Genomic DNA, 27573 nt, shown 5'->3' with positions numbered 1-27573 from the left:
TTTCGTTTTAAGGTAAAGAACCCCAAAAGCTACATCAGATTATGAATAAAATAAATTGGCCTTTTATCTCCCCTTTATGATGCATGACCATGTCCCACGGAACCTTTAACTATATCCAATAAATAATTGCTTCTTCCAAGATAAGCCGTGCCTATTCACTTGAATGTTATTGTGTGTGAATGAAATAGGCTTTAATATATTCCAAGTTGGCAATCTCTTCGCAGCGATCTGCCGAGCTGTTCACTAACTTAGCCACGTAATATTAACATCAAATCAATAACAACATTTTTCGTATTCCGTTAACCCCATTGTTAACGAAAATCACAATGTCAACAGGTCAACATCCTCTACCTAAACTGTATGATATCCACGTCAGTACCCACCTTATTGCAGGTAAAAAACATACGCTAAATTTATTGTTTAATTGTATAATGATATGAAATTTTTATGACAAGAATATATACCCCATATAATACGAGTGCCCAAGCAACCGGCGGTCAGGCCTTCAGAGTGAGGAACCTCCTCACAATACGCGCCGTCTCAAGAATCACTGCCTTTTGTATCCGACTCTTGATCCAACAGTTAAGCGAAAGCTTCTTAAGGTGTTGGTCGAAGCTTTTCGCTATAAGACCATTGGTTGAAACAACTATCGGAACAATAATAGTTGACTCTTATTATTATTCAGGTGAAATTGTAGTCAAGCAAGTTAGCCCTTAGTAAAGTATTTAAAAAAAAAAGATTTTGGAAACTTGAGTTCGAAACCTGGGTCGGAATTGTGAGAATAATTAAGTAGACGATAGTCCTTTTTAATGACCTACAGCTGGTCAGTGATTTTAAGTTTCGACCAATCTTGCTTCTCCGGTTTAGGCTTAGGTTAGGTTGTTGCCTACAACTTATTAGAAGATAATATTCCAATAGTAAATATAGAATTATAGAGTTTACGTAATTTAATATCACGTGTTTCTAACTGTGAAGGAAAAACATTGTGAGGAAACCTGCATACTAGAGAATTTTCTTAATTCTCTGCGTGTCTGAAGTCTGTCAATCCGCCTTGGGCCAGCGTGGCCTAACCCCTCTTATTCTGAGAGGAGACTCGAGCTCAGCAGTGAACCGAATATGGGTTGATAATGGTGGTGGTAATGGTGGAAATATAGAGTCAAATATCCTAAAGTTCAATTTGTATTACATTATCACAATAATCACACTATCACACTAATATTATGAAGGCAAAAGTTTGTGTGTAAGTGTGTAAGTATGCTAGTTCCTCTTTTACGCTTCGGCTACTAAAGCGATTTGGCTGAAATTTGGAATGGAAATAGATTTTACTCTGGATAGGCTACTTTTCATCCCGGAACAATCCATGGTTCCTGCGGGCGTCCGCTAGTCTACAAATAACTGTGTCGGGTTCAACGTATTCTCCGAACTCCTAGAAGTTATTACCTACTACCAACTTTCTGCTGAGAACTTCTTAGAAGAAATAAAAACTATATTCATCATCCGACCAAAGGTTCGAACCCGGGACATCAAAATTCTTACAGGCTTACCACTCGACCACCGTCGTTATCTAAATAAATCAAGCGTAGATAAATCTCGCAGTAGGCAGGTATGATAACAGTTTATTGCTAGTAATTCCCCACGCGATGTGTTCGCAGATAACAATAAGTTCTCGAAGCACAAAGTAATGTGCATTTTAATTGCGATCTCCGCTTAAAGCTATGCAAAGTGTCGCCTTACTTAATGGCGCCGATAAAACCCATTGCTAACGATAATTTTGTTGCCGTAGTTTCTATAAGTATTTACAAGAATGTATGGAAAGTGTAAACTTTGCTTACTAATATAGTGAATCTACTTTTCGTTCCATTTCGTCCTCGGGGATCAACTTTTTTAATTTTTTGCTATGACAAGTAAGCCCTTGTAAGTAAGTGCTAACTATGAGCCTTATTAGAAGGCTTAAAGTCACTCAGCAAGCGATAGAGCGAGCTATGCTTGGAGTTTCTCTGCGTGATGGAATTAGAAATGAGGAGATCCGCAGACTATCCAAGGTCACTGACATAGCTCAGTGAGTCGCGAAGCTGAAGTGGTAATGGGCAGGTCACATAGCGCGAAGAGCCGATGGACGTTGTGGTCTCAAGGTGCTGGAATGGCGACCCCGCACCGGAAAGCGCAGTGTTGGTCGACCCCCCACTAAGTGGACCGAAGACATCAAGCGGGTTGCAGGGAGCCGCTGGATGCTGGCGGCTCGAGACCGTTTTGTTTGGAAGTCCACACAAGAGGCCTATAACCAACAGTGGACGTCCATCGGCTGAAAATGATGATGATGATGAAGTAAGCCTTTGACTGCGATCTTACCTATGGAGTTTAAGAAGGAAGCGGGCTTACTTAAGTGAATTATAAGTACGACATTGCCCGTAAGGTGGTAACTAGCCACGGCCGAAGCCTATTACTATACCAGACCTGAGCTAATTTCCTATCTCCCACCCGATATCGACCCAGCCTGAGATCGGACCCAGGACCTCCGTTTTGTAAATCCACCGCGCATACCACTGCGTCACGGAGGCCGTCAAGGGCCAAATAATTAAGAACAAAGGTAGTTCAGTCATCAAACAAGCATCATAACTCGAAGCACGTCCATGCGTCCTTGTATAACCAGATATAGAGAAAAAACAGAGCAACTTTCATAAAAGTCATTTATCAAGCTAGCTCTAAGAACTCTCGACATCTAAAACTTTTGATACAGGACGCCGCGCCAAAAGACATTAATATTAAGGATATCATACTACTTGAAGTGTTTTTTGGATGTCCTCGTGTTTTATCACTTAAGAGGAAAACTTCCCGCTTAATGTCGCAGGGTTTTTATCTTTTAGTGCGCACCGGTTTCTTATATCATCAATTGCTGCGAGATAAAAAGATTTATTTGTGCATGTATGTATGTTTAAATTTCGGCAGAATATTAATAAATATAAGTTCATAGCTTCAATTGCACAACATATGTGACGCCATCTCATCATCATCATCATTAGCATCGTATGAACTTCTACTGCTGGACATTATTACTAGACTGGTTTAAGAGACTGATCTAGATTAAATACATCCAAGAGGGCCACGATTTGACCCCGTCCCTATATTTATTGTAGTACCTACTCACTCTTAGCACTGTCGTTTCGCTTTAACATAGAGAGAAAAGGTAGCTACTTATAAAAATATAACAAACTCATAGAATTTAATATACAAAATAATTACTACCACTATGTTACGTAGAGCGTAATAACGTAACATAGTGGTAACACAATACAAAACAACTAAAATGTAGAGTACGAGGAGTAATTGTGTATCAAATGAATCTCGTAACAGTGTCAGTGAGGCCAGTGACACATCTCTATTCCCGGAGCTAGCTCTAAAACTTTCGCCGCATTCTCTACGTAGCGAACTTCTAGACCGTAAACGATTTTACGTGTCGAACAAGGAAATTAAATTATCAACTTCTAACTTCTCACCTTTTCCGACGAACGAGATGCTGGAATTTGAAACCCGTGTGCGACCGTCCATTTGAAAATTCTACACGTTACTTTAATACAAAAATATGTGGAGGGGCACATGACACCAAACAAGCTTTATTGGGTGTCCTTACCAAACTATGTGAGTAGGGAATTCAATAAGAGACGAGAAAAAGAATTAAGGGCGGCCGAAACAAAATACCTGCACTGTTTCGTTGACTGATTGTCGCTTTGATGTTGCCCTTTCATTGAAACGGGAGAAAATTCAAGTAATGTAATACCTAATAAGTAATCAAAGTATCTACCTACCTACCTACTACATTTTATGTAAAACATTGCAAATATTTTAAATTTAGGACGTAGAAATGACAATAGAAATTGTTCTGCCGCTCGCTTCCTTTTTCAACGGATACGCGGTGGCTCGATTAAGAAAACATTACATAATTGTGCGAGAGCGGTTGGGTGCGCGAGTGGCGCCATGCAACGTGTAACTATGTGGGGGAGAGGGTGCGGGGAGCGCACGGTCAGAGGGGCGGTTAGCGTGCACCACTCTCGCTCGCTACTAACGATGTCGAAACTCGACTCGGCGAACCGCCTCAGTCGAGCACGAGCTACGATGAGGAGCGCACGCGTCCGCGTCGCCTCCTCACATCTCGCACGTACGTTGGAACGTAAACATTGATCAGTGAAGTGTACGATGATCCAGTGAACTTGAACAAAATTTGATACAGTGTATGAGTGAATGAACAAATTTCAAAACGATCAAAGACAAATGTATAGAGAAAATGTTTCAATTTGTGACTTTTTTATTATTAGTGACTTTGGGTGTAATATCCGCGTATGTGACGAGAGATTCGGATAACTGTAGAAAAGATTTCGATGGCGATAAAAGTTCAACTTTGTGTCATGTGCGGACGCTCGAAACAAATGGATCCAATCTTTCTTCGGCGCCTTCTGACAGTACAAGAACTTTAATCGTTGAGTGCAATCAACTTCTGTTGTTTGAAAGTTATCTTGAAGCAAACTATTTTCAACGATTTGGAAAGTTGGAAGATTTGACTCTACGCAATTGCAAACTTCTACGGATACCTGGAAATGCGTTTGAAGGATTACGCGAATTAAAGAACTTATCAATAAGGACTAAAAACCATGACTGGAGCTATAATAAAGTTTTAGAACTTTCGCTAGGAGCTTTCAATGGTCTACGAGAATTACAGTCGCTGGATTTGGGAAATAACAATCTGAAAGCTATACCCGCAGATGTGTTTTGCCCTTTGGAGAATTTGCAAATACTAAACATTACTCACAACAGAATTAAAGCCATAGATCGTCTAGGATTTGGGAAAACCTGTGGATCTGGTCTGAGTAATTTAGATCTGAGTTATAATGAAATTAAATCTTTGAGCGAAGAATCAGAGATTTCAGGACTTCGTCGACTTCAAGAGCTGAGACTTCAACATAATAACATCAGTGATATTTCTAGTGAAATATTTAATGGACTTATTTCATTACGCATATTAAATGTTTCTCATAATAACCTGCACACCATACCCGAGGGCACGTTCTCTAATACGAAAGAGTTGCGAGAAATATATTTAAATAATAACCTACTATTTGAATTAGCCAGAGGCGTTTTCCACCGATTAGAACAGCTGCTTGTCTTAGATTTATCGAATAATCAACTCTCAAGTGCTCACATCGATGGAGGAACTTTCATTGGTCTTATACGCTTAGTCATTCTGAATTTATCCAATAACGCCTTGACGAGGATAGATGGTAAGACGTTCAAGGATTTATTCTTCCTTCAAATATTAGATTTAAGAAATAATTCAATTGGATATATTGAAGAGAATACTTTCCTTCCTTTGTATAATTTACATACTATAAACTTAGCTGAAAATAGATTGCACACTATCGATGAGCTCCTTTTTAATGGCTTGTTTGTTTTAAGTAAATTGAATTTAAATAACAACCTTTTAATTAATATCGATCCAAAAGCGTTTAAAAATTGTTCCGACTTGAAAGAACTAGATTTAAGTTCCAACCAATTAACCGAAGTTCCGAGGGCTGTATGGGAGTTGTCTGTACTAAAAACCTTAGATTTAGGAGAGAATTTAATAAACGATATTAAAAATGGGTCATTTAAAAATTTAGATCAGTTAACTGGCTTGAGATTGATCGATAACCAAATAGGAAACCTTAGCGTGGGCATGTTTTGGGACTTACCGAGCCTTCAAGTATTAAATTTAGCAAAAAATAAAATTCAAGCCGTTGAAAGAGGGAGTTTTGAACGAAATAAACAATTAGAAGCCATACGATTAGATGGTAATTTCATATCGGATATAAACGGGGTGTTTGCGACCTTATTGAGTTTACTTTGGCTTAATTTGTCTGAAAATCATTTAGTTTGGTTTGATTACGCGTTTGTACCTAGTAATTTGAAATGGTTAGACGTACATGGAAATTTCATAGAACATTTAGGTAATTACTATAAACTCCAAGATCAAATTAGAATAAAAACATTGGATGTTAGCCACAACCGTATCGTAGAAATATCCCCATTGGCGATCCCAAACAGTGTGGAACTGTTGTTTATAAATAACAACCACATTAACAATATCCAAGTAAACACGTTTATGGAGAAACGTAATCTCACAAGAGTGGATATTTACGCAAATGAGATATCTCATTTAGATATCAACAGCCTCCGGTTATCGCCAGTCCCCTTGAACAAGTCGTTGCCAGAGTTCTATATAGGAGGAAATCCGTTCGATTGTGATTGCTCTATGGAATGGCTGCCTTTAATAAATAACATGACTGCCATGAGACAACACCCTAGAATTATGGATCTCGAAAATGTGCTATGCAAAATGACCCATACTAGGGGTGTTACGCATATCCCATTAAGTAATTTAAAATCAACAGATTTCTTGTGCACATACGAAACACACTGCTTTACTTTGTGCCACTGTTGTGACTACGTTGCTTGTGATTGCCAAATGACTTGCCCTTATAATTGTTCTTGTTACCACGACCCGACCTGGCATACAAATGTAGTTGATTGTTCTAGTCAAAGTGCTGTCGAAATACCAGAAAAGATACCTATGGACGCAACTGAGGTCTATTTAGATGGGAATAACTTTAAAGAATTGCAAAATTATGCATTCATAGGCAGAAAAAATATGAGATCGCTGTATGTAAATTCGAGTGAAGTTGAAAATATACATAATAGAACATTTGCCGGTTTATCGTCCCTCGTTATTTTACATCTGGGGAATAATAAACTGAAATACATAAATGGATACGAATTTGAGCATTTGACTTCACTCACTGAGCTTTATTTACAAGAAAATTACATTGGCTATATTGAAAACAATACATTTTCAAGTTTGCTCTCTTTAAAAATTTTAAGAATAGATGGAAATAGGTTAGTGGACTTTTCTCTCTGGATTTTAACTTTAAATAAGAATTTAAATAGTATCTCAATTGGAAATAATATGTGGTCGTGTAAATGTAGATATTTGCAAAGGTTAACTGCGTATTTATCAGAAAATGTTCCTAAAATAGTAGATTTAGCAGATGTATGGTGCTCAAATATAGGGCAGTCACCACCAAAGAAAGAATTGAACCTCAATGGTACCATATGTAGTGACTACTACGCCAGTGATACGGCAATAGACAATATGCTCATTACAAATTACATGCCGATGATGGTGACCTCATTAACTGGATTTATGTTAATCCTACTCGTTACTCTTATTATATTTTTATGTAGAGATACGATTAGAATATGGCTCTATACTAGTTGTGGAATTCGATTTTTTCCATTTGCTGGAGCATATGATGACACAGATAAATTATACGATGCCTACATATGTTACAGCCCTAAAGATGATGATTTTGTTATACAAACTTTAGCTGCTGAACTAGAAAATGGTAGTCCATCTTATCACCTTTGCTTGCATTATAGAGATATTCCACAACCTGGGGTAGCTTATATGCAATATACTCTACCACTTCCCGAAGCAGCCGAGGCATCAAAGCGTATCATACTGGTCTTGACAAGAAATTTTCTCGAAACTGAATGGTCTCGCTTTGAATTCAAACAGGCACTTCATAGCATTTTAAAGTCACGTATTTACACATTAATAATTATAGAAGACAGTTCAGTATTGGTTGAAGCTCAATGCGATCCAGATTTGAGGCCCTATTTGAAAACTAGTTTACGTATAAAATGGGGTCAAAATAAATTTTGGGAAAAATTACGTTACTCAATGCCGGATCGCAAGTACAAGTCAAAATCATCTAGTTTTAGAAACAACATAAGTTCTTACTCAATGAGAAGTGGTGTCCAAAATGGGACGATGAGATCGTTTTCGTTTACGGAAAAAATGAGAGGACCCGGGGATAGCGTGTCCGCGGCACCTGAATTCTTAGACGGACGTTCGCAACACGTTCAAACTGCTTACGGTACCGATGGTAGGCCTCCATCAGACCACATTTATTCGTCAATAGATTCAGATTACTCGTCATTAGAATTAGGTGGAAGTAATCCTAATAGAAGACGAGACTTTAGGCATTGGCCACCGCCTCCTACTCTGATTGACACGCAACATTCAGGTGGTCAAGCTTACCTGGTCTAGTCTTCGCTTCTAAATGTTTTGAATTATATAAATAATGTAGTCAAAGCTTCTTGTGTAAATTGTTATTGTAAAATGCGCGCTTTACCAAATAATTAAAAATTTTAATCTATTTTTGTAATATAATAAGCCATTAAAAAGGGCGTTGATTTCGGAATGTTGGTGTAAATAAATTCTATAAGACTGCTGTAGATTATGTGAATTTTGTAAATAGCTGTAATTATAATAATATGTAAATAGATGTCCATATGAAGTCACAGTATACCTATTTATATACTTTAATAAAGCCATTGTGATAATTTTTGCATATATCTTTTTTTCATTTCTCCCATATTCCAACAAACTATTTCAAAAGTAAAAAATAACATTCCACATGTGCCTTGAAAGTAAAACACAAAAAAAAATTAAAAAATTTAAAATGTAATATAGACCTCTGAAGAAAAATATTTAGATCTGACAAAGGACACAGTGCAGACGTGACTTGAATCCTAAGGTCACCCAAAGCAGTTCATATCATAATCACAAGGTAAGAAGCGCCGGTGGAATTTTAAATATTACTTTTATCAATTTACAAAAGAACCGCTGGATCTTGGATGCAATTTATGTAATTGAGTTTGTTGTTTAAATAATGAGCACCTAAAAAGGAACACCTAACAAATTGTCTTTTATTTTGTTTTCTTAAAAATGCTTGCGCTTCACAATCATAGGTGATGGAAAGCATTGATGAGTTCTAAGATCAGACACCCTGTCTAGAAAGTGTCTATTCAATCTTGCATTGAAGTTGTTTCTTAATATTAATACCGAGCCATTACTTAACATTAATACGAGGATGACCTGGTATTTATGTTATTTCTATATAAAATCTCCTATTATGTTATATAGGTACTTATCCTAACTCATCGGTCGAATTTCATAACAACGAATGTAAAATTCAAGGGAACAAACAATTCTATTGATTTCAAATATAAAATGAATATTTGGAATCAATAGAATTATTTGTTGATTATTATTATTAGATTTGATAGATTTTAAACAAATTTTGATCAAATTTGGACAGTTGGTTGTTAATACAGAAACTCTACTCTACTAAATATAGGTACGAACCCAGGATCTTTCAATCTAAAGCGATGCACAATTGTAATCATCACAGTGTCGCTTAATAAAATAAAAATAAATGCAATTTAAAATTGTGAAATTAACTGCAAAAAACTATTCAATTTAAATGTATATTTTGCTCTTTAGACATACTATAGTTCCGCTTTGTAGACTACTCATTATGATCAACAAGTATATATTTTTTTCATTCTTTACAAGTTAGCCCTTGACTATAATCTCACTAATTGATGGTAAGTGATGATGCATTCTAAGATGGATGCGGGCTATAACTTGTTAGGAGGAGTATGAAAATCCACATTTCTTTCGGTTTCCACCCGATATCTTACCAGAATGCTAAACTATTGCTTGACGGTACATCTATAACAACAAACTATTTATTTTACTATAATTTTTCTATACAATATTGAAAAAAAGCAATCGATACTTTGCAAAGGTGAATAACTTGAAATAATGAATAGTGAATAACTTATTCATATTGCTATTATCCTCAAAAAAACCGACGATTCCTCGACTCGTCGAAATAACGTTTCTCAGATCCGACAAAACTCTACAATGATGTTACGAGTAAACTTCGCAATAGGCTCGTTGACACTTTTTTAATTAAATGGTCTTAAATTAATCACTATCGTTCTACTAGATTTAAAAAATATATTTTTGAGAATTTATTATTTTAATTTTTATTTGACAATACGATCCAAAACGTTGTTGGCCATGATGGTCTGTCTGTATTATATTTCAACAGTTTCACGACGTCACGTTATCTAATCCTTTACCAAACTGAGGTGTATTAGGTTGACGTTTAGTTACATAAAATAACATTCTGACGTCACAAAACGACGTTTGGAAAATTTCAAAAAATACCTACATGACTTTTAAACTAAGTTTTATAAGAAATTCCTAACTTTTAATTGATATCGACATATTTTGGACCCTTATTCCATGTACTATACGAAATTAATATTGTTTATTTTAAATTTAATATGAGTCAACTATCCTATCATATTTTTTTTACAATATTGAATAGAAGCAAGCGATACTTTACAAATGTTCATTACGAATAGTGAATAATTTATTAATATTTGCTATTAACCTCAAAAAACCGACGACTCCAAGATAACATTTTTCAGATCCGACAGAACTCTACAATGTTAAACTTCGCAATTGAACACTAATTATCTCGTCATCGTCTCGTCGTCTTCTCGCCTCTTATAGTCCACATACGATCCTCAGGTTTTGAAGTTAAACGTACGTAGAGGATTTTTCGACGGTTCTTGCTAGCGTCGCTTGGATTCGTCGGTTTTTTTAGGATAATAGCAAAATAAAACATTTTTTTACTAACCAACTACTCGTAGTTAACTTGTCTTTATAGATGCATAATAAAAATCCAATAGGGGGATAACTTAATTTGTATTCAAGAAACAATTTTTGTGTCATTCATATCCTTCCGCCCTAAGACGAAAAACTATTTGAAAAACGCAGAAAAAGTTCTTTGTTCCAGAACACCGGTAGCTTTTTGAGCAAGAACAATAAATACATAAAATGTTATGACTCATTGTTCATCACAAAAATGGGACAATGAAATAAGATGTTGAAAGCTGAATATTTGTCAAAAAATATGTCTTTTTAATACAACTTGAGGTCCAAGCAAGCCACTGACGATCAAGTAAACTAATATGCATGCAGCGCTAACTGCTTCACAGCCGATAAAACTGATAGTGTTGCGATGTGCATGACATAATTTTTATATCCGATTATATCCGACACTAATTTGTTTTATTATAAAAGATGTAAGATTGTCAGTTCTAAGTGAAATGTCTTAGCGATTCCAAACTTACTAAGTAAGTACTGTTACATAAATACTCGTTGGATAAGTACATTATAGATTACGAGATAGTGTCATATTAAATTTTTGATTGATGACACCTTGATGATAATTTCAGGATGGGTAACAAGTTTTCTTCGATGTAACTTTCACTAATAGTATATTTGCCGATTTTCCACATAGCATATTATTGTACTTCAAAGTGCTGGAAAGGTGATCCCGCACTAGAAAGCGCAGTGTTGGTCGACCTCCCACCAGATGGGCTGACGACATCAAGCGAGTCGCAAGAGTTCTCTGGATGTTGGAGCTCAGGGTGGTAATGCTTGGGAGTCTCTAGAAAAGGTCTATGTCCTGCAGTGGACGTATATCGGCTGATATGATGATGATGATTATATTTCAAATAGAGACTAATTTATTTATTTTGGTAGTATCTGCGAAAAAACCGACGAATACAGGCAAGCACAGGACGTCAGCCAGATACAATAGAATTTTTTCTACGCACGTTTCTTCACAACATTCTGTTTCGAATTGGAACTTTGTAGAGTCAACATCTTCTGAAGATGCTCTGGTTTCAGGATGAAACGTGCGTAGAGGATTTTCAGTCTGATCTGGATGACGTTGATGCTTGGATTCATCAGTTTTTCGTGTTAGTAAAATAAATAAATTAGTCACAATTTGAAGTTTACTTCTATCATTATTATACTACTAGCGGACACCCGCGACTTCGTCCGCATGGAATTCAGTTTTTCACAAATCCCATGGGTACCATGGATATTTCCGCGAAATGTGTTAATCCAGAGTTAAATTTCAGCCAAATCGCCTCTGTAGTAGCGGCGTTAAAGAGTAACAAACATGCAAACAATCATCCATACAAACATCCAAACAAAGATCTAAACAAACATCCATACAAACTTTCGTTTATAATATTAGTAAGATTAAAATATAAAAGTCTCAAGTTAATCTGAGCTGGGAATCTAACCCACGATTTCTACGAGTGTGTTGATATTGAAAACCACAGCAACATAAACTGAGCCAGAGAGGTCGTCAAAAGTATGTTTCTACCTTTATCACCTTTTATTTATTCATACAGGTATTATGCAAACAGGTGTGTTAGTACTATTAATTAATGTTTGTATGTTGAGATAACAGCTAACATGGCACATCCGTACGGGTTGTCTGTATGTCCTAATTTATTACACGAACATACCCCTTTTCCAGTTAACAAAAGTGTAGACATCTATATAAATAGGTATAGATGAAAGCTCTAAACTAGACCTACTCTATAGCAGGTACTAGCAGACGCCCGCGAAAATATGAGACTTATCTTTCTTCCATTTCTGAAACCTATTTATTATCTATTAAATATATTAATACCAGTTTCCATAGTATATATAATGATTAAAAATTCTTGAACCTTAAATTACATTTCATAATATTGCCATATTTTACGTCCTTCTATCAAAAGTCTGTATTTTTTTTAATTCTAAAAACTTGTATGCTACGGACATCTCCTAATCGAACTGTTAAAATCTCATAAAAATCTTTTGAGTATTTCCGTAGATTTGGACAAACAGATCAAGCGACAGACAGAAAACATAAAAACAAATATTATTCATATTCAATCGTTGCTCTTGTTTCATCGCCTCAATTTTTTTTTGTAATTTCGTTCTAAATACAGGCACTTTAATTTGTAGTCTCTTATTGTAGACATATTTATACCTACAATAATAATTTTCATAATAATGAAGAATAGATACTCAATCGTGATTGTTCAAAATAATGTCTATACAACAAGGCTCGAAATATTTACATAGAAAAATACCTAAGAATTTATAGCTAAATGCGTAGCTTGCCTAGTCCCTTGTCAAACAAAAAAGTTGACAACGGCCAAATAAAAACCATCCCGAGAACCTTATTCCACGATATGACCCATTTTTACGTCATAAAATTACTCTCATTTCTCATCTTTCGGCCGTAATAGTTAGGGAGGCGGTGGCAGTAATTTCTAAATGATTTCGTCGTTAGACAGATTTTACGACGAAAAAGGAAATTACCTCGCCAACTTTTTTATTGATGGCATAGGTTTCACGCTTGACTGTGATCAGTAAAGTGGAAGTCTTTGACTTCCAAAATGAAAGTTGGGAAACATAGATTGTACAAGAACCTAGTTATTTTATGTACTTATAGCAGTAAGTTTGTAAATTATTATTCTCTCTCTCTGCCTTCAGTGGTTCCTTCATTACTGAAGATTGTGGTCCTGGTAAGATCTCAACCTATTGCGGATCCACGCCTTCCATCGACTTATGTTGGTGGCCATCTCTGCTATCGTGTAGAACTTCCTCCCTTTAGACCACGAAATTATTATTAGACACCTTTATTCTAACACTAGTTGGAGGGCAATGGGAATATTGATCATATTATAAAAGATATGGCAAATATTCTTTTTTTTTTTAAAAAAAAGCCATAATTAGATTTCCGTTCCGTTCATTATTTCCGTCAAGCTTAAGTACTAAAATGCCACTAGCTCTTTAACTACAAAGACGTTATCATGGTTAAACATTTCACGTCTTTTATTACTGGCCGAGTTTTATCGTCGAGTTTTGAGAATGTGCCTTAATTTAGTAACTTCTTCAAAGGAAACGTTTGTGTACTCATCAAGGCAAGGAGTGGTTATGACAAACGAAAATTAATGATTTGTCTTTATGTCTAAACGGAGCGTTTTATTGTCATGAAAGTAAGGCATTGTTATGATTGTTTTGATGCGTCTCTTACTAAAACTTAGTATATTGTGACTAGTTCATTTATTTTAATATTAACCGCGAATAACCGACGAATCCAAGCGATAAACGTAAACCAGATTCGACAAAAAAACGCTTGGATTCGTCGGTTTTTTGCGGATACAACAAAAATAAAATTACACAAGTCAAATACAAGTCACTAGGTATTTGTCATCAATTTCCGTAACTGACTCCTGCTTTTTGGTTCTCTACAAGTTGCCCTTGACTACAATCTTACCTGATGGTATGGTTCCATTCCAAATTTCAGCCAAATCGGTTCAGTAGTAGCTAGGGTTCATTCCCGGGAGTTCTCGAGCCGAGAATTCCCGGGAAATCTTAGGGCTTTGATCCCGGGAAATTAAGCTCGACAAAAGTCGAGAATTCGAGAAATCATATTGGAGTCTATCTATGTATAAACAAAAAAATGTACTTAAAACTTTTAAACAAAGCTTTTATAAAACGAAACAAAAAACAAACAAAAATCTCAATATGAAAGACAACGTTATCGTTAACTTGACTTATATTAGAATTAAATTGAAAAATTTTAATAAAAAAATTCAACCGACTTCCAACTCAAAAAATAACTTTAACTAAAAGGCAAAAAATAACATCCTACCTATGTGCTACCTTCTGATCAGTTTGAAGGCGGTGCCAAGCCAGTGATGTTTTAATTAAATACGTTTAAACTACAAAATTTCTGTGGTTATTCCAGAAACAGCTTTAATTGCGGATTGACTGCTGTAAATCTTGACGAGTTCCATCGTCTGTGTTTCGGCTCCATCATCAGACCACCTCCAAACCTTCATAAAGTTGTAGTGGTTTAAAATACCTTATGGAAACACTAACAAACGTACTAGCCGTCTCTACAACTTTCGAAAGTTCCCCTCAATTTCTCCAGGATGCCATCATCAGATCCTGACATGAAAAAAATGGGACCACCCTGGAAGTAAACCCTACAAAACAAAAAAAGAATTTTCAAAATCGGTCCATAATTGACGGAATTATTGCTGGACATACATAAAAAAAAAACATACAGCCGAACGTAGAACCTCCTCCTTTTTGGAAGTCGGTTAAAAAGTGAAGCTAACTTTAAAGTTTTATAATTGTTTTGATACTTTTATTTGAGAGAAAGTCGCTGAATTTGATGATTAATCACATTATTGAAACCGAATAATTATGAGAAAATGTACGTTAATGTAAATTTCTCGACAACCCGAGAAGACCCGAGAAATTAGCCTCGAGAAATCTCGAGACCCGAGAAATTGAAAAGCTCGAGAAATCTTGAACCCTAGTAGTAGCGGCGTTAAAGAGTAACAAACATCCATACAAACTTTTGCGTTTATTATAAAGTAGGATGTTTACAGATACAAGAAAGCAACAGTAAATATAAATGCAAACAATAAAATAATAAAGGGTTCCGCAATAAATAACAGTATTATGATAATGGCGTGTCACCCTAACGAGAGCCGAGCGCACCGCCTTCAACTACTCGTTAGTGAAGAATCAAAATATTTATTATGAATTAATTTACATAAACAGCCCACGAAATATGCATTCACCGCTCCGACACTGTTTGTTTTGTTGGCGGTTCTTGTCTTAAGCGTCGTGAATAAGATACCTAAAGGTCGAATCGCACTAGAGCGACCCAGCACGGCGCGACACTACAAATTATTATTAAGGTAAAATCGCATATATCAACAGCAAGCAATCAGGATAAATAGAAGCCAAAAAACAAGTTTGTTTTGATGTTTATATTAATTATGTAACTAACAACACCGTTCGCGTGAATTTTATATGCTTTCTTACTTATTTATAATGTTGGTAAGTATAGTATGGAAATATGGATGCTATAGAATTTAATTTACTACATAATAAATAACTAATTAAACTAAAATGGCAGGACGAGACTGCAGCAATGAAGCGCTGTAACACTATGGAGTTACGTGACAAAAAACTTAAACTTCTTAACATTCTTATATTAGCTTCACTTGTAACTGACTATGTATGTAAGAAAATCTTGGAATAATAATTTGCTCCACTTTCTCGTTTTCGTTTTCGTTTCGTTTTCAACCCATATTAGGCTCACTGTTGAGCTCGAGTCTCCTCTCAGAATGAGAAGGGTTAGGCCAATAGTCCACCACGCTGGGTCAATGCGGATTGGCAGACTTCGCACTCGCCGAGAATTAAGAAAATTCTCTCGTATGCAGGCTTCTTCAGGATGTATTCCTTCACCGTGTGAGACACGTGATATTTAATTTCATAAAATGCACACAACTGAAAAGTTGGAGGCGCATGCCCCGGACCGGATTCGAACCTACACCCTCCGGACTCGGAGGCAGAGGTCATATCTAATGGGCTATCCGGTTTTCGATTAGAATGAAACTTTTGCACCCGCTCTGAATTCTGATGAAAATACATGACTAGCTGAGAAACGTCATTTCAAATCCAATATGGCGGCCTGCCTAAGATGGCCGACTGGCTATTTGAAATGCAACCCCAAGATATGGGTATCAAATGAAAGGGTTCGCTGTCAGATATACGAAAAAACATCCAGCCATCCATCCATTTGTAATTTTATGTGCGTGCTAAAATCGTGTTTTTTAGTTTTTTTTTAACTGTTATATTATTTACCGCCTTATATATCTACTACATGCATGCTTTAAATTAGGTATTGCAACGAAAGTCAGAGCGATTTTCGATTCTGACACTTAGTTATTAGTCGACAATATCTATTTTTTTCTTAACGACCTACCAAATTGACGCATGCTTGGAACAGGTAATTCTTGCGCTCATTCAGAAAGCCACTAATGATTTCTGCTTAGTTTGTAAGTACCCTAAAGCGGAATTTTTGTTTACTAATACTGCCCATACGACCCTAACATTGTAATGTTAGGAGGCTTCGCCAAATGAATATTGAGCTGTCAAAGAAGTCGTCAGATAAGCAGCTACCATGTAATTATTTTTGTAAATGTAACATTTACGGCGTAGAAAGTATTAAATTACATGCTTCGGCCGCCTCAGATCGGCAGTAGGTAGATGTTCACACGATAACTCTTTATAAAAAACCTCTGACTCATTCCCGATTGTATCGACAATTGTTTAAAACAAAAGGTTCCTTTTAATTTTTGTGTAACAACTATTTTGTTGTTTATACTGTGTGGGTGTAGATCATATTACGAAATGTAAATATATTCTTTATTGATTAGAACTTTAAAATAGTTTTGAAAAACATACTTAGATGAAGTAACTGAAATAGAATACTCTAGCGCCAGAGGGTATTTTGATTTACTTAATTACACGCCTACCTAATTTATTAAAAAAAAAAAAACGATTTTTTAAAATTAAAATTTTGAGTTGAAAAGTTGCATGCCATGTCTTGAGGGCTTCCTATGGATAACATATTAGCCATATACAACGACTTATAAATATAAAAATAATTTTAATTTATTCTATAGTGAAAGATGTTACAGTCATGGATTGATATTTTCATATATCTGATCTACATCAGTTGGTCATCCTCATCAACCTACTCGTTCAAAATAACTTTTCCCACAGAGCTTTCCCTCGAATTATGACTAAAACGCCAAATTATAAATCTTGTTATTTTAAACTTTCAATCTCAGACGAAGTATATTTGTAAGCGACAGGAAGCATGGATTGATTCAATTCATACAAATAAAAACTTGTTCGTCCTTGTGACCAACGCCTCAATACATCATGAATGTTTGTATAAGCAGGGACACACTTGCAATAACAGTCTATTGTGGTCTAAGAACCTATGAAGTCCAGACCTTCTTCATTTTGTAAAAGATGAAAGTTTTTGCAGCTAATGCTTCTACAATTGGTAAATATATGGTAGGCAAACGGTAGGGAATGTTCTTTGGCTTATGGCTTTGGCAAGTAGTATATTTCTGATATATTCTGCGATTGAGTAGATCAAACAACGTCATCATCGTCAACGTCAGTAAGTATATGTCTGGCCGGATATTTGACCCCTGTTGACGTGTCCACCGGGACACAAATAGGATATAAGCTTGGTTTTTAAAACAAGTGTAATAAGTCATTACATTGGTCTATTATATATTTTTATCTTATGTATTACTTTCAATTATAAACTATTTTATTTTAATTTATAAACTTGTATCATAATCATCATTATTATCAACGGATGGACGTCCACTGCAGGACAGGCTTCTTGCATGGACTTCCAAGGACAAAGGCTGCGTCCAGCGAGCAGCATTCAGCGGCTATTATTTTTAACAGTTGTTTACGAAGGTTTGGTGCGAAGCTATGTGACTGGCGACATGACAATAAATTAAAAAAAAGATACCATTTTACTTGAACGGATGGAGGTCTGGACTCTTGTTGACGTTAAATTTTAACTCCTAAAACAATTATGGTTTTAACTCCACAGTTGACTACCATACTTACCTATGATAAGCTTTTATAAAATGAGGACGGTCTAGCTATCGCATACTATTTATATTGTTGACAGTTCCCTTTAGTGAACTGCAAGCGATTCGTTGTGAGCGACAAACTCGTAAGATTCGCATCGAGGCGTGTCCACTTGAAACAACATCTGCTGTGCTAAATCATCTGAATCTTGGCGCGGAAGACAAAATAAACACTGGCTTCAAAGCTTCCTTTATTTATAAGAACATCAGTCAATACTTAAAAAAAATATATATTAAAATAAAAAAAAATCTATTTCAAAAATCACACTAATCATCATCATCATCATCATCATATCAGCCGATGAACGTCCACTATGGGACATTGGCCTTTTGTAGGAACTTCCAGACATCACGATCCTGAGCTGCATTCAACAAATCCCTGCGCTTGATGTCGTCAGTCTACCTGGTGGGGGGTCAACCAACACTGCGCTTTCTAGTGCGCAATCGCCATTCCAGCACCTTGGGACCCCATCCATCGGTTTTTCGAACTATGTGTCCCGCCTATTGCCACTTCAGCGACTTCGCGACTCGTTGAGCTATGTCAATGACTTTGGTTCTTCTGCGGATCTCCTCATTTCTGATTCATACTAAGTATAAGGAGGTAAAGTTTGTGGTACTGTAGGGGGTAAGCTCTAAATCTACTGAATGACTACTGAATCTACTGATTTTTAAATTCTGCTTTTACTAGAAAGCCAGGTTATTTGTAAGTATTATAAGCTATATTTTATACACATATTTTTACGAGAACAGAAACTGCGGATAAAATCGCGGGATGTTGGTTGTTTTATAATGCATTTTTTATTTGGTACATGTTAGGCCTTGACTACAATCTCACCTGAAGGTAAGTGATGATGCCATCTAAAATGGAAGCCGGCGAACTTGTTAGGAGGAAGATGAAAATCCACACATCTTTCGGTTTCTACACGACATCGTACCGGAACGCTAAATTGTTTGGCGGTACGTCTTTCCCGGTAGGGTGGTAACTAGCCACGCCCGAAGCCACTCACCAGCCAGACCTGGACCAATTAAAAAAACCTCAATCGGATCGAACCCAGGACCTCCACTTTGTAAATCCACCGCGCATACCACATCGCCACGGAGGCCGTCAAAATTTTAACATATACACAAGACCTGTTATGGGGGAATAGCTCCTCTCACTGACATATTTAACTTTTTAAAAATATGTACTTGTTTTGTAGCATACTAGACTGAAATAAATTAGAACTTCAATAATTGATCTAATATAATATATTCAATATTCAGTCAATCAATATAATCAATGTTAATAAAAAAGTGAATTTGCCAAACATGGAGAAAAGATAACTTTTTTTTAATAATATCGTTGTGAATCAAATGAAAATCTGCCCAATGACAATTAGGTGAAGAAATAATGTCGGCATTTAAGGTGTCCAACAAACCGTGAATGAAAATAATAGGTACTTTGAGCAAAGCGTGAATGGTATTATAGTAATTAAGCTCAAACTACCAGAAAATTTTGTCAGCGAGCAATGTTTTAGCGACAACAATGCTGTAAACACTTAGACTGGCTATTGGGTTACAAAGGCCCTCATTATCTTGTAAAATAAACCGGTGTTGATTTATTGAAAAGCTTTATTTTAAAATAAAACCAAAAATTCTCTACATAAATTGACTACCTAGTAAAAATAGGTTAGATTTTATTTTTATCAAAAGATATCGGTATTAAAAAAAATATTAACAGTTAACTTTATAGGGAGAAACGATCAACGAAGTCTAATCAACTAAAACCCAGTAGATAATTAATTATTATATGCTTTAATGCTATTTTAGATTGATACAGAAAATATGTATTGTTATTCGTATAAGCTTTAATGCTATTTTTAACCGACTTCCAAAAAGGAGGAGGTTCTACGTTCGGCTGTATGTATGTTTTTTTTTTTTTTTTTTTTTTTTTTTTTTTTTTTTTTATGTATGTCCAGCGATAATTCCGTCATTTGTGGACCGATTTTGAAAATTCTTTTTTTGTTTTGAAGGGTTTAATTCCAGGGTGGTCCCATTTTTTTAATGTCAGGATCTGATGATGGCATCCTGGAGAAATCGAGGGGAACTTTCGAAAATCGTAGAGACGGCTAGTGCGTTTGTTAGTGTTTCCATAAGGTATTTTAAACCACTACAATTTTATGAAGGTCTGGAGTTGGTCTGATGATGGAGCCGATACACAGACGATGGAACTCGTCAACGATTTACAGCAGGTACCTTTTGTTTGGGCTTAATTTATTTGTATTGATGAGAACTTTCCACCTAGATGGGTTGTGACTGTATTAAGGGTCTGATGATGAAGACGAAGGACAGTGAAGAGAACTCCTCGACGGTTCACAGTAGCTACCTTGTGTTTGGACTTGATAAATTTGTATTAATGAGAACTTTCCACCTAGATGGGTTGTGACTGTATTAGGGGTCTGGTGATGAAGACGAAGGATAGTTAAGGGAACTCCTCGACGGTTCACAGTAGCTACCTTGTGTTTTGACTTGATAATTTTGTATTGATGAGAACTTTCCACCAGGATAGGTTGTGACTGTATTAGAGGTCTGGTGATGAAGATGAAGGAGAGTTAAGGGAACTCTTCGATGGTTCACAGTAGCTATCTTGTGTTTGGACTTGATAAATTTTATATTGATGAGAACTTTCCACCCATATGGATTGTGACTGCATAGGGGGTCTGGTGATGAAGACGGAGGACAGTCAGTTCACACTCAGTAGGTGTGCTAACAATAAAAATTAAAAAATAAAAATTTTAATAAAAAAAAATCAACCGACTTCCAACTCAAAAATTAACCTAAACTAAAAAGCAAAAAATAACATCTTACCTATGTGCTACCTTCTGATCAGTTTGAAGGCGGTGCCAATTCAGTGTCATGTTTTAATTAAAGCCGTTTCTTAAAGAACCACAGAAATTGTGTAATTTAAACGGCTTGAATTAAAACATCACTGGCTTGGCACCGCCTTCAAACTGATCAGAAGGTAGCACATAGGTAAGATGTTATTTTTTGCTTTTTAGTTTAGGTTAATTTTTGAGTTGGAAGTCGGTTGATTTTTTTTTATTAAAATTTTTATAGATTAATACAGAAAATATATATTGTTTATTTTATTGTGAACATAAAAATCTAATATAATACTGATCCTCGCTATTTTATGCAGACTAACGTACAAAAAAATTAAGATTTAAATATTAAGAAAAAAATTAGAATTAAGATTAAGAAAATAGAAAAAAATCAAGATTAAGATAAAGGTACAATATCACATTTTAAAGGTGAAATTAAATAATGCATACTTATAATATTATCTACTACCTAAGGTATACAATATGAAAGTAAGTGGGTATGTAAATGGTCGAAAAGACCAGGTGGTCACTGCGAGATGCTCGAACTACAGACAGTAGTATTTCAGTGTTAAGCTCGCCCACTGGGACGACCAAGACGTTGTACTATTAAGCAAATAAAACTGTTCATTAAACTTGCAATTTATGCGTTCGCGGCTTGTATTCGTGACAACATAAATTCTCTGCAAGATTCTCATTTTGCTTCCAGATTTAATATGGAATGAACTATTGTAATTATTCTTTGGGTCTTTTATGTATACTCAACACTTTTTTTATGATACCAGATATTATTTTTTCAGTTACCAAAAAATCTTACTATTCCATCTGTTGAACCATCTTCCAAGTCCGTAAACTATTAAAAAACTGTAAGAAGTGTCTGTTTGTAATGTAAATTATACTTATTATAAATTGCATAAAATTTTGTATTTCTATTTGTGTGTGTGTGTGTGTCGGTTACCGGCTAATCTCTCAAGCAGTTGGACTGATTTTGAGGGGACTTTCACAGATAACTTACGTTACATAAGTAGTTTTACTAATGCTTAATTTTATTCTGATAATTTTACAGAAATCGGATCTACGCGGGCACAGCTAGTATTCTTTACAAGTTAGAACTTGACTACAATCTCACCTGATTGTAAGTGATGATGCAGTCTAAGATGGAAGCGGGCTAACTTGTTAGGAGGAGGATGAAAATCCACACTCCTTTCGGTTTCTACACGGCATCGTACCGGAACGCTAAATCGCTTTGCGGTACGTCTTTGCCGGTTGGGTGGTAACTAGCCACGGCCGAAGCCTCCCACCAGCCAAAAATTATGCCGTCTTGCTTCGTGCTTCTTTTAGTATTTTATAATAGAAGAAACAAAACTGCAGCAAAACCAGATTTTAAGCTCCACTTCCGTATTTTTGGTATACATAGTCGTACAAGCCCAAAGACCAAATCCGTATACAATGAAGCTATTATGAAACCCATTATGCTAAAGTTTAATTACCGTGAGTGACAATTTAATGAAGAGTTGGTCTTTTGTGCAATTGTTGTCAGGGTTATTAAAAGTAATGAATAGAGTCTACTTGGGGAAATTGTGGGTTTCGTAACAAAGAAATAGTTTTTGAGAATCCACAAACAATTTGTCGTTTATCGAAAACGTTAAACAGTTTTAATACAAGAGGACCTTAAAAAATAGAAAAAGAACCTAAAGGAACAGTTTATGACAGACAGATACATAATAAAAACAAATAGATTCAAGTACGTTTATGAGTAGCCTTAGTTTCCGAACACTTTTAAAACTTTAAAACTGAATTTGATTTGTCTATTACCAGACATATTCTATTGAGAAGTGCCGCCAGAAAGATCCACAGCAATCAAACAGAATTCTAACAGCTACTACGGCAGAAGATCGTGTAAATAAATAAAAATAACTTCAATGCAAGATAGCTTTACTTCTTTAGAAGTATTTTGTGACAGAACTCGTCCAGGAAAAAAGACCCTATGCTTATTTCTGGCGTCAAACATTTCTGTATTCTGGTCTGAAAGGTAGGGGTTCCCGTATTCCATAATAAAAGCACTTTTCAAAACGTAGTGCTTGCATGCCCTGAGAAACATTGCTCTGTTACTAAGCAATGGTTTCCCATTTACCATCAGATAGGTGTATGGACTTGTCCCGTAAGTAATATAAAATATGACAAAAAATATAAGAGAACTAGACAATGAACTCTGACCACGAGACAGTTATTGACCTCTTAACGGCTTAATTATTCTTCCTTTGTTTTCATTTTAACATTTTTATAATTAAAAATATGATGCGATTTTCATGTAAAGTATACATTAACGTTGAACACTTAGTTTAGCAAAAATATGGGCGCCTGCTCGTCAGGCGGGTGGTCTATTTAGAGTTTATTTATTTATTTAATAATTTTTACAATGAAAAAAACACAAGAACACTAACAAAAGGCAGCGCTTTAGCAGTCATAATTATTATCTTCATCATCGACAACCCATGTTCGGCTGACTTTTGAGTACGAGTCTCCTCTCAGAATGAGAGGGGTTAAGCTTTGGATTTGCAGAGTTCACAAACCTAGAGAGTTAAGGAAATTCTCAGTTATGCAGGTTTCCTCAGGATGTTTTTCAGTGGTACCTACTTAATTTTTTAAAATGCACTAAACTGAAAGTTGCTGATGCAAGCCCCGGACAGGATTCGTACCTGCACCCTCCGAATCGAAGGCAGAGGTTATATCCACTGGGCCATCACTGCTCTAGTCATCATATTATAATAGTTTATCTACAGTTTTCTTCTGTAGTGTCACAGAGTAGTAGAGTAGTAGTCACAGTGACGGAGTAGAGAGTGCACCTGACTTCACACTAATGTGAGTTTGTGCATCTCTTGCGAAATTAACCTCTATCAGATTTACTACCTTAGCTTTATATTCGCCTTGACTACTTGCCTGATATTTCTGAAAAACAATGTTAAATTAGGTAATTTACCATTTTTATTACATTAAACAGGTAGAACTTTCAGTTCCTAATAAGGTAACCGATTCAGGTGAAGGTCGTCATATTATCGACGCAAACAACTAACGAATAATTTATAAGCTCTAACAAAAATAAAACATTTTAAAGCGTTCCAAATGATAGGCGGACTTGTTAAAAGTCCGATAATTTCTAACAAAAGCCTGTCATTATTTTGGGTAGGAGCGAAGAATAATTATTACTTTGGTACCGTCGTTGTTGGAAATTCGGAGCTGATTTTTACGTGGGTAATCATTAAAAGTTCTTAACTAAGCTTGTGTCACGTACGTAAAGTCCTAGAGGGTCATTAGGATTGGAGACATCTGAGTTTGATTCAAATGCTAGGCACGTTAGCAAACTCACACATACTTGTATATACTGACATAGTATAACCTAAACAGTTACCTTATTAGTTTGGTTATTTTACACTTATCATGTTTACAGACATCCGTGTTAATGTACTTCCATATTTTTTACGACAGTTGAAAGTCAACGTCAACTGTCAAGTGACAGTACTCTGTAATAATTTTTTCACTAAATGTACGCTTGAAAAAAAATCACGTTACAATGTGTTAATCCAGTTAATTTTATTACAACTAATTATTATTACTCAAACAGACAATAAAACAGAAACCACATTCTGGTCAATATTTTGGTCCTTCGAGCCGGCTCACGATCCACGATCAAGATCGGGAATTTCTTTGGCAATTTCTTTGTTCACATATGGTTTGCTCTCCTCTTTACCGTTCCCGTTTACCCTTTACCGTGTTAACTTCTTCTTAAACTATACTGGACTTCGCATCTTATACTGTAAGTATTCTATAAATCTTTGTTTTTGTTTGAGTCTTCAGTCGGGCTTACGATATATTTTGGGTTTATCTTCTTTCCAACTAGGTGCAGCCCGCATTGATACATTGTGGCTCAAATAAAGCTCCTAATATCTCGTCTCTTTTAAAAAGCAGGAGGCCTGAGGCCATTGTTAAGTGTAAATAGGCATTAGGCGTTATATTGTTTTCCCAACTATTTTACGCTAGACCACAGAACACGGAATAGTACACCTATATCAGAGTAACTTTACTTTAACTGCATTGATATTTCGGTAAAATACTTATTGAAGACAAAATAAACAACTAGTTGTACCATAAAAAGCTCTAAAACATTATAGCACTATGTTAAAACTACAAAGACATTCACCAAAAAAAAACGAATAAACTCATGCATTCTTTCTCTAGACAAAGAGTCCTCGTCATAACTTGTTTACACTAACATCTCGGTCAAACGCTTAATAAGGAAGAAAAAAACAACCACATAAGCGGTAGTTACGAGCTATATTAGGTGAAAACAATAAAGACATACACCAAGAAGCAGAACTTCAAAGGGATATCGATCCATTAGGACGCCGCATCAATCACACTGCGCAAACATCGGACCCATTATATTGGACAAACACGCGACCGGCTTCTGTTCTGCGGTCCTATTTGCAGCATCATAGTCAGCGATATCACAGCGATGACGGGTACATTCATTGCCACGTAAACTGTATTTCAAATATTCTATGAGTTTATGGCTCCTGTTCTTAGGTGTTAAATGTTTTTTTTTAATTTCATGCTAAAGATTCATATTATAGTAATTATAATAATATTCGTTAGTTAAATAATACAGTGATAAATACGTGACCTGCTTCATATCAGTAAAGGTGCAGCATCACAATCAGCGCTGATGCAACGACAACGAAAGAATTAAAAATTCAAGTTATATTTGTGCAAAATATTTGATATATGCTAATAATATAAAATGAATATATAATAATCTATGTTAATAAAAATACGCGATTATATCATTCAAAGCATTTAGAAGCATTCAATGCATTGTATTTCGTTTCAGCGCTGCACCAGCGTTGTAACGTATGATTAGAGAATAAGCTCTACAGAACTTTTACTCTTTCGGACTTGTTGATCTTTGGAAATATAGATGCGTTAAAGCTTAATGATTTTGTAAACACGGTTAGTGTTAGTAAATCTTAAGGTGAATCACTATAATCTACATTAACTTCAACTTAATATCTTTTCATAACATTTTGATAGATGACATAATAATTTATAACACAATAATTTTATTTGTAATGTGCCTTTAACTTGTTATATTTCGAATAAAAAATATTCCATTTTATTTACATAGACCAGAAGTTTTTTTATAAACAGATTACCGCTTTGCTAAATGTCTGTTATCAGTTTAAGAGATAATGATATTATTGTTATTGTAAAAACTACTTACATATATTCGTTCTTTTACTTATATTTTCTTTTCACAAAATTTCAACAGATTTAAATTTTAAATAAATGTGTGACTTAGTAAAGGTTTCTGTGATTGTGTTCTGTTGTGATTGTGTAAAAGTAATAACCTATATATTTACAAAACTGTAGCTTAGTAACTTATTTAAGTTACCGCCTTGATAATTTTCATCGTGGGCTCTCAAACTATATAACTTTGAAAACAAACATACGTGTCTAAGCCCTTGAGGGGCAATAGAGATGTCTAGATAGTCCACTGTAATGATCCCGTTATCTTGTCCCCAGTTTCTTATTCGGAACACGGACTCTACTTAGGTACGTACGTCGTTAAGGTACAAGTGGTTGAGGTTACAACGTGAACATTTTATATATGAAAATGATATTTCTGTTGATGCAAGTACTGGAACTATTAGTTAGTGTATACTTAAGTTGAGAACTCAATCATAACGTAGTTGAAACTTCACTAAAAGTTCAGTGTTTTGAGAATTCAAAGATAACGACGAACACTGACTGGACGATATTGAGTGCACTCAATCGAAATCGTTTATTTCAAGCTCCTCGATTACAGGCGTAATTAACATTCATTATTCATGTTATTCTTGGACGAGAGTCACTTTATCAAACTTATACAGTCTTATTTATTTTAACAGTAAATAATAAAATCCCAATTACATGAAAATTTTAATCTAATATTATCGCAATAATTAACGTAGATTTTGCTAACCGATCAAATAACTCACTCGCCGACATATACATAAAACAAAACAAAAATCTATATAACAAATACATTAATATATATTAATAAATTCCATAATACTTGTCTAGACAAATGGGTATAGAGATGAATAGTACTAAAACCAAGGTTAACTAAGTCAAATATAACAATTCAGAATAACCCATCAGAATATGTAGACCAAAAGCTTAATTATATACAGACACTATAATTATTTTTCGCTACCCAAATAAAAGCCATCATATTCGTTGTAAAAAAAAATATTAAAAGACATTATGACCGCAGATAAGGTTATATAAGCGCGGCTTATTGTTTGGAAATGTACATTAAAGTGTGCTTCCAGCTTAAAGTAGGGACATTAATATTTTTCGCGGCTTTCGGCTT

The 27573-nt window shown here is 35.4% G+C and overlaps 1 protein-coding gene across 1 annotated transcript; it reads left to right on the top strand.

Annotated features, from left to right (window-relative positions):
* Positions 1-4056: 4056 nt before the first annotated feature.
* On the top strand, positions 4057-8443 carry LOC112047337 (toll-like receptor 7). Its single transcript, XM_024084427.2, has one exon. It carries the CDS (start codon positions 4280-4282, stop codon positions 8135-8137), a length of 3858 nt encoding a protein of 1285 aa, XP_023940195.2. The 5' UTR covers positions 4057-4279; the 3' UTR covers positions 8138-8443.
* The last annotated feature ends 19130 nt before the right edge of the window (positions 8444-27573 follow it).

The sequence above is a fragment of the Bicyclus anynana genome, chromosome 13 (genome assembly GCF_947172395.1).
Source record: "Bicyclus anynana chromosome 13, ilBicAnyn1.1, whole genome shotgun sequence".
In the NCBI taxonomy this organism is placed as follows: Eukaryota; Metazoa; Arthropoda; class Insecta; order Lepidoptera; family Nymphalidae; genus Bicyclus; species Bicyclus anynana.
Note: the sequence above shows the minus strand (reverse complement) of the source record. Positions and strands in the feature narration are given on the sequence as shown.